Here is a 9181-nt window from a genome sequence, read left to right on the forward strand (position 1 = left end):
CCTTCCAAAAGAAGCAGGCCAGCTGGGATGTTGGGTTTTAGCGTTACAATTAGTAGGTATGTGCTGCCCTCTAGTGGTAACTCGAGCTACTGCATGGTGTAAACAATGAAATAAAGGTCTGATAACCATAAATAGGTGTTTGTCTCCATCTAGTGCACAATGAGAAGATTGCCTTTTATGAACGGAGGGGGGGAGGAGAAAAAAAAAAAAACATGTCGTCATGTTTGCGCAATTTCTACGTGCGCGTTCACGACTGAATCCTGTGATCTATGCGTCAGCTGTCAAGCCGTACACACGCACACTACAGTACTGTCTCTATGCAAGATTTGTTTGGACAACGAATGAATCAGGAATCCCAGAGAGACCCGGAACACTGAAAGTATGGTGACCGCAGTATTACTTCTATCAAGCTGGACTAAAGCGACTCGGCGACAGGAAAGTGGTTTGCCGCGGGTTTGTGTTAGTTAAAGGAGGAGAAGAGAGAGGAAAAAAAAAAAAGGGTGAACAGATTTTCCGGTTGCAGACTTCCTAATAAGCTAGCGACGGAGTTCTCCAACCGGCTTCATTAGCTTAGCTAGCTAGCAAGCTAACAAGCTGGTGTAAAGACAGCTGCGGTGCGCTCCGGGGAATGTCTGCCTGGAGGGGTTTTACAGTTTTAATATAGATTTCTATCGAGCACTCATTAGCATGAAACCGTGTGTTAGCTGCCGCGAAAGTAGCGAGCGCTTTGTCCAGGTGAAGTGACGGCACCGGGAGGGGGGGCGAGGTTGGGATTGCTCAGGTAAGTTATGAGCAGTTTCAACATTACGACCAAGACCTCCACGTTGAGCTCCTCTCTGAGCACCGACGGCAAAAGGTCGCCGCTCAGCGTCGACGCCGCCAACAACAACAAGGAGTGGGAGCTGGGAGGCGATGTGTTTCCGTGCTGTCACGAGATGAGTCCCATGGACGATACGATGCAGGCGGGGATGTCCTCCGTCCAGTCGGGGCTGGACGGACACCTGCCGCTTCTGCACGCCAGACACCGGGACGGGTATTTGTTGGACCTGAACTCCCCGGCAGCCTACCTCGACAGCAGCCCCCTGGAGTACAGCGACAGCGACGGGAACAACGTTGGTCCGTTGTTCGACAGGAGGAAGAGGTCGCGGTCCAACAGCTCCAGGCACCGCTACAACGAGGTGGTCACGGAGCTCGGCCCGGAGGAGGTGCGGTGGTTCTACAAGGAGGACAAGAAAACCTGGAAGCCCTTTGTCGGCCACGACTCGCTTAATATTGAGCTTACGTATCGGAAATACTGTGAACTGAACCCTGGTGCGGCGGGCTCCCAGGTAAGCGGTGGGGAGGAAGAGTCCGGTAATAACAATGTGGAGAGCAGAGGGCTGAACGGTGCAGTGCCGGTGGAGACCAGGACCAGCAGTGTGCACGGAGACCGGGGCTCCCTGGACACATCCACCGTGTCCTCGGATGAGAGGGACCCTGACAGCATTGAAGTCAACGTAGAGCATGTGTGTGTCCGGGGAGGGCTCTATGAGGTGGATATTAAAGAGAAGGAATGCAATCCAGTTTACTGGAAGCGTGAGTATGATTTTAAAAAAAAGTCTGTATAATCATATGTTTGCTCTGCATCAGTCACACATTATGTAGCTCCTGGTGGCAGCTCTCAGAAGGTATCACTGAGTGCATGTCTATAGGCACTAATTCCTGTTGTGTGCCTATTGCTCATGTACTTTATATTCTGCAGTATAATGGCTGTCAGCATACAGATTAATGACCCACAGCCACTCACAAGTCTGCGTTTATTCAGCAAGCAACATCCATCCCTGCCCCCATTTAAGATACAAACTAGCTGATTATTCAGTTTTAGTTACCTGCATTGTTTTGCAGTTTTTTCCTTGCCTCAGTAATTACTTAGGCCTATCTTTTGGGAACATCTAAACTACTCAGGAAGTCAGTCTATTGGGCTCAGCTGATCTGTGCTAACTAATTCATGAATATTTCCAGGAAAAGGCGGCGAACAAATGAAGGCGGCCGCTATAGAAGCCTCGGAAAACCTGACCCCATGAAAGGGTTCGTGGTTGGCTGGTTCTTTTGAAGGTTAACGCCAAGTGACATTCAGAGAAGCGTTTATTTCCCTGAATGTTCGCGCTGTGGATGTAAAGGCCTTTGCAGTCGGCTCAGACCCTCGCTGTGCCCTCTCAGCTCGGCCTGCACCGCTGGTAACACAGTGTCACGTTCACACTGAAGACACCACATTTGAGATGGGAACTAACATAAGAGGAGATTATTTGAAAAGTAATCAAAAGCATATCAGTTTGGGAGCGAGAGGCCAGTTCATGTAACGAGAGACGTGAAGGGGAGGGCTTGTTGATGTACTGTAATCCAAGAAGTAAAACATCCTCAGACGTACGAGAAAAGTAAGGTTTTGGGAGGTGTTTTGGCACGTATGTAATAGCTTTTCTGTTCTGACGTGTAAACCTAGCAAACGAGGTGCAAGGTCACTTTTCACTCGTGAGAAGACTTGTCTTTACACTTATCTTCCCTGGCCAGACCTTAACAAATAAGTGAATAGTACATACTATCAGTGTGTCTTTCTTGTGTGTTTATCTTAGTCATGTGGCCTCTCTGTAAATGATATGCTCATGTGTTACATATTTGTTGAGATGAGCAGTCCCGCTCGGTACAAAAGGGGCCTTGTGTCTCGCAAAGTATGCCTACATTTAAAACCGTCTTTATATGCTTATTCACCACCAGAGAATCAGTTAATAATGTCACTGAAGACTGTAATCAAAGCTGGCCTTGCTCTGTAAGCCACTGAGACTTGGCCCTCCTGGATTTGCCAGACTTGTTGAGTTCAATGGAAATTAGTTTACGTAATCTAAAACTCATTCTGGAAGGCTAAATGATGCACTACTAGACAGTGACTAACACTGTCACTGGGGAGGATTCCCACTGAAAGACGAACTGTGGAGTTTTCTCGCAAAACAAACAGAAGTTATATTTATGTTCCGTGTTACTCACCAAATCTGTATCCTCGTGCTCTCTCAAATATTAGAACAAGTGTGTTTAATCCACCATGATTAGCTTGCAGTCTTGTTCTTCCCTCCCTTTGTTGGTGCACTGCTGCTTGTCTTGGCACGTTACTGTCGACTTTATATTAAGGAAATAGTGTGAAATCACTGGCAGGAAAGTGTACCTTGACCAATGAGTGCGCGTGTGTCAAAAACTAACCATGCTATTTTGTACTGTCTTACAGAACAAGACCATATTCCAGTCATGAGAGGCCAGTGGTTTATTGACGGTACCTGGCTCCCGCTGGAGGAAGAGGAGAGTGACCTCATTGAGCAGGAGCACCTGAACCATTTCCGGGGGCAACAAATGCAGGACACCTTCGAGACGGATTTGGTGGTCAGGACCGTCGACAGCAAAGATGGTGAGAGAACGGGGAGGGGAAAAGTAGAAGATTAAGGATAATTTAGTATGATCTTAGGGATGTGAGGCAGAAGCTCCTACATCTAGAAAAGCCACAAACTGTATCAGATTTTTAAAGTAAAACAGCATTGAAGCATCCATTCTGGCAACTAATGCTCAAATGAATAAACACTATTAATAACTTCAGCATAACTAGATTTGATGGCGGATGTTAGAATGAGAGTGTGGTTTGAGGTTGAGGTTGCTGCATTCACCAAGCCTGCAGTATTTTTTTATCGCGAGCAGGCAGTATCTTGTAAAAGAACACCTATATAGTGCTGCGTTAGAGCAGCGAGGAATTGAAATGCTCCCATAGGAGTTATTAGTAATAAATTCCATTAAAAAGGAAAGTCATGGTCTTCACAATAAAGCCAGAAGAATAGCGTTGCGAGTCATAAATGGTGAATTATGTGACAGCCCTGCCTGCTGTAGTATCGATGCACAGTCAAGAGAAATGAATGGCGCAGGTGCTTCCATTCATGTGAGTGTAGATTGTGTCATGTCGTGCTCCCAATGTAAAGCAGGTGCAGCCCGTACATTCTGGCACGGCCCTGTGGTTGGGGCTGGCTCAGGCGAACTGTAGCAGGCTTTAGCTGCGAAAGGCAATAAGAAAGAGGTCCTTTGATTGAGCAGCCTCCTTAAGGCAGCCAGATCTACAGGACCTTCAGCTGGTGATGAATGTGTGGGTGTGTGAACGTGGCAGATAAAGAGAGGAAAAGCAGAGAGGAAAAAGATGCAGCAACTGTTGAAGAGAGTGAGAAAATGTTTAGTCTGCATTATAAAAACTGAGAAAATGATGTGTGAGAGACACATAAAACATACATCAAGACATCACCGAGGTAGTCTGGAACACTTCTACACAAAATTGTAATCGTCAGTCTAAATCCACGAATAGCAATTAATCATCAAATGACCCTTATTTCCTGTACCACTGATTTATTGTTGAATAATAACTGTATAATGACTTTTAATCACTGCTTAATTGCTATTAATCGCACAAAGTTTTATTTTATTCATGCTTCCCTCGTGTCTAGTACCCTGCACTGAAGCTGACATGTCACTCCCCCCCACTCAGAATAAATTTAAGGCCTATAAATAAAGACGCCAACAGAGCAGATGAAAGTGATTACAGTAGGTTGGTCAGTCTTGCATCGTCATGTACTCGAAGCTACTGGCACTTTTCCTGAACTGAATCACAGACATTTTGAGACAAAACTGGACTGTCACTCCTCGGCCCAGAAGCTTTTGTGTACATGTACACTGAAAGATCTGTACTTGGAAGCGGGCGTATAAACAGTCAAAGAGGACAGAGGGATCGTAGTCAGGTTATCTGCAAGCCAGGTGTGTTAAATATAGAGCAAGGGCACACAGATTGGTTGTGTGACACTTGAAGGCCCCTCCGTTGCACAACACACAGATCATATGACCTTAGCTTGTCCAGTGAGTGAGCTGTATTACTGCAAGGATGAATAGTGCAGTATAATTCAATCACCGCATCATTAAGTGTAAAAAGCAAACATACCCTTACTCAATATATGTTATTGAAACCCAATGTCAGCGGTATTTATACATGTTAGTGCAGTTTCCTTCGTTGCATGGAAATATTATTGAGCATCTGTTTGAAACCCTCCTGCTGCTTATGTTGGCAGGTTGTTTTCCTCTCCTATATTTAGCAGAGCATTACAGCAAAGTGAACGATAGGTCCTGTTAATTCGCCTTGTTTCAGTAGGTATTACGGGGAGCCTTTTCGGTAGAGTATTTTATCTTGGAACTAATAATCTGAAGCACTTGGAGCCATAAGTCGGCTAACTTGAACTGCATTACAATTGATAAATGGATCATAAAGCCTGCGAACTGCGCTCTGACAGTACCGCAGTACATAGATTTCCCCTGCTATCTCTCCCCCTCCCTGTCTCTACTGTCTTCCTTCTCCCAGCTTTCTACTTGAGTCTGAGTAGCTAGCTGAGACTAAAGGTTAGTAAAGCAGGAGACATATGGTTGGCATACCAGTGTGCTGCAGGCTTAGCGTCACACTGTGGGCAGGACTTACTGCTAGGTACAAAAAGTGCTCTCTCCAGTGTTCTCTCATGATGCAAATTTGCTTTTCTGCTTATTCTTCATGAATTTTAAATGAGGAAGGCAAAATGAGAAGTAACATTGCGTACGTATGGTTTTGTGTAAAGACCAATAGCCAGTTTTAGTGCTCTAATCACAAATGAACGGTGGAATTTCCGCAGTAGTTCTTTCACAATGTCAGTCATTGTCATTCACAAATGTTTTTCTTAGTCAAAAAGAGCGTCAATGTCAGGTTAAAATGTATAGTATTAACTGCCTTTTACAATTATCTTTTCACTGCCACATTCATCATTACATATTAATTGTTCTGTGTCACTGTGTATCGTTATTTAAAGAGCGACTGCTGCCGTTTGAGCAGACTGTGATCTTGTGGTGTCAGAGAGGCACTTAAAGCTCTTATTTCAGAGACTGAAAATGGCCACAAGGGTGTTGCCGCTAATGAATTTTATAAATTGTCTTTTAAAGTTGGGATTTCCATTGTCCAACTTTGATCAGCAGAAAGATTTCTTATGGCTGCAGTGTTATTTTCCAAGCCCCACTGAGGAAAACGCTATTTGCAGTTCACTATATGCTTCTCGGGTATGTGTGTATATGATTATAGAGCAGTAAGCCTATGATGGAAACTGTAGTGTGTGTATACTGGGTGTGTCCCAGTCTCTCAGGTCTTTCAGACGTCAGGGGAAAATAAAACCAGTGGGCTGGGCACACACTTTTTGGTATTTTGGAGGTAGGCAAGGCCCACATGTTTGTTTGTGTACATATTCAGCTGCATATTTATTTAACCAGCACATGAGGCTGTGAACACACTGCATGACTGATGAATGGCACCTGCCTAAAAGAACTGGCAATTATTTATCTAATAACTATCTGTTGGGATGTTTTATGCATTTGTTTATTTCTTGCCGGATGTCATTTAGTCATCACTTGAGCTTCAGACATGAAATATGAAAACATTAGGTGGGAGGTGTTCACCCTTCAGTGACGACAATATGTAGATTTTTATTTTTTTTTGTCTGATCTGGAAGTTATTGGTGATGTTGCAGTCAGGTGACCTAAAAGTCATGTGTTGTTAACCCCAAGGATGGTCACACAGATTCATTGATCCTCAGTACATCCATAGAAAGGATTCTGTGCATAGATATTCAGTCATTAGGGAACAACTATTTCTGGAAGGATACATCAGTGCTGTAATGCCCAAATGGACTTTACTAATAGCTTTTACAGCAAACAAACTTCCTGTGCACTCAGCAGGTCTCTCCTCCTCCTCCTCCTCTCCCTCAGCCTCCTTTCACCTCTGCGGAGGGAGACACTGCTGACATTTGCAAGTCCGATGTCTGTGTTATCACGGAAAGAATGATTTAGTCAGATCTGAGACTTGTGGACTTTGCTGATTTGATTAACAAATGCAGAGGATGTCCTTTTAAATGTCAGATTAAGACATCCACTTTGATTTTGAAAAGTATTCTAATTGTTCCTTACAATATATACAAATACCTGCAGCCAGTGTACATTATTGTTCATACTAGTAAGTTTTGCTATGCATATTATTAAGAAAATAGAGCACACGCTTGTTTGGCTATTTTAGATGAGGAAGAGGATGATCAAATTTGATTGCCATCAGACCTTATTTTTATTTTATTACCATTATTTTTATTATGAGTAATATTATACTCTTACAGATCTGTGTGTTTGTAGTAGTATGTTCCTCCCTGTATTCAACAAGTTCCATAAAACATTTCTAATATACAAAATATCAACAATTTATTAATCCAAATGGGAATAAAAAAAAACTGCTACTGTAGATGCTGTCAGGAACTTTCAAGGTTTTTGTGCTGTTTTTCTATTTATTTGTGTTTCACTTATTTGCAAAAGGTCTTCAAATGTTTTTCTAATTTGTGGTCCTCGTGCCACTTAACATACAATATAGTTTTAATTTTTCATTAGTTCTCTTTTCATCGTGTATTGTGTGGAAAAGTAACTTCCACCTACCATATTTAAGTATTTAACAAACATGTTTTCCAATAATGCTGCCTTTTTAGAAGAGTAGCGGTGTAGTAGACTTACACAAAAGAAATGTTGGTTAACTTAATGACATGTTTAATTCTCACAGTGAAGATTACTGTAATGAGTGTACAACAGACGCTACCTCAGTCATCTTATGGCATATGTCAAGCAGCGCTGCATTTGAAGCTGTAGGCTTAAATGAACCCCGGCCCGTTATTAAGGCATTGTTTGAGGTTATTGTCACGATATTTACCTGCAGCCACCAGGTTCTGTCAGTAACCAGTACAGGCTCTGTGCCCAAGGCTATGATGTGGTAACCTGATAGCAGCGCTACTTGATAGATTGGCCTGTTCAAGAGTGATGACAGTGGTAGCTTCCTGTGTGACTGACACCAGGGAAACAGCCATTACTCACTTTTTCTTGGTTGTTAGTTCTCTCCCACCTGCCCCCTTTCTACCTCCCTTTTCTGTTCAAATGGAGTGGATATCAGACGAGTGCTAAAACTACATGTCACAAGCGCAAACGCTGCCAAGGTACTGTAAAATACCATTTCTTCTGTATTAGATCTGCTAGCTTGTATCCTCTCTCCTAGTAGATCCTAGGTCCTTATGGAACTAGATTTTCCTTTCTGTTGTGGTTCAAACCTGTTCAATCTAATCTTTAGAGCTAGACCTAGGCCTAGTTAGAATGGTTGTGTTAAAATGGATTTAGGCTGCTCTCCCAGTTCTCCATTGCAGCCTTAACTGGGCCTAGTTGCTAGAACTTCTCCCCTTGTGCTGTGACCCAGAGTTCGGTACTTCTGCTGTTGCTGCTTTTTGAGGATACCTTTTGAATCTGTCTCTCATCTCCTTGCTGGGATAGTGAGTAGACAAACATGGTTCACTTAACTACTGGGCCACACCCCTTAAACCAGTGGACATGAAATAAATATGCTAGTCCTCAAAAAGCCACCCTTCTTTTACCCCTCTTTATCTTTCCAGCCCTGTCTCCCACTTTCTCTCTCATTGCTTTCTTTCTATCATGCCCTCTGGCAACATGACCATCATTAATGAACTACCATCACCAGCTCTCGCTCTGAGGGCAATGAACAAAGCTCTCTGTTGAGAGCCAAGCACAAGTGATGAGCTGAACAGAGGAGCTATTGTGGCCCTTTACTCTATTCCCTTAACATGGTGTGTAGAGTCACCCTCTTAGAAGTCCATTACTGCCCTACTTCTGAGTGTATTGACCCTTGTTAAAAATGCTGAACAGAGAAGTCTCGGGATCTGTGTCCACATCTTATAGTAAATCCAAGCGGCCATTGATTGAAGGCCTAGTGTCCAACGTAGACCAGAACTGAGACCTGTAATTTTCCTGCCTTGATTAAGAATATTACAGTACTGTAAGCAATACACTTTTAGTAACATTACAGAACATAACTCGTATTCTGTCTTGTCCTTCCCTACAAGAAGTGGGAAAACCCTAGTGAAGGGAATATGACGCCACTCTTCACAGTCCCATACCAACATCATAGTACACATGATTCATTTGAGGAGCTCTTCCTTTTCATGTCTTTCACCTCTCCCAGCTCTGTGTCTTTCCCAAAATCTCTCACACTCACACAGTTCCTGGTCACATTCTTTACCCCTCATCC

The 9181-nt window shown here is 43.4% G+C and overlaps 1 protein-coding gene across 2 annotated transcripts in view; it reads left to right on the forward strand.

Moving 5' to 3' along the window:
- The first annotated feature begins 277 nt into the window (after positions 1-277).
- The window catches only part of ddhd1a (DDHD domain containing 1a), a 22663-nt gene continuing 13759 nt past the window's right edge, over positions 278-9181 (forward strand). The window contains exons 1-3 of one of the 2 annotated variants that reach the window (XM_035673811.1): positions 278-1575; positions 3254-3430; positions 7980-8081. In XM_035673811.1, coding sequence (XP_035529704.1) covers positions 789-1575; positions 3254-3430; positions 7980-8081 — 1066 coding nt within the window. In that variant the 5' untranslated portion in view covers positions 278-788. The remainder of the gene's footprint in view (positions 1576-3253; positions 3431-7979; positions 8082-9181) is intronic. The other variant, XM_035673810.1, reaches the window with a different exon arrangement.

Source organism: Morone saxatilis, unplaced genomic scaffold (assembly GCF_004916995.1).
Source record: "Morone saxatilis isolate NCDOM2014 unplaced genomic scaffold, NCSU_SB_2.0 Contig3, whole genome shotgun sequence".
NCBI lineage: Eukaryota > Metazoa > Chordata > Actinopteri > Moronidae > Morone > Morone saxatilis.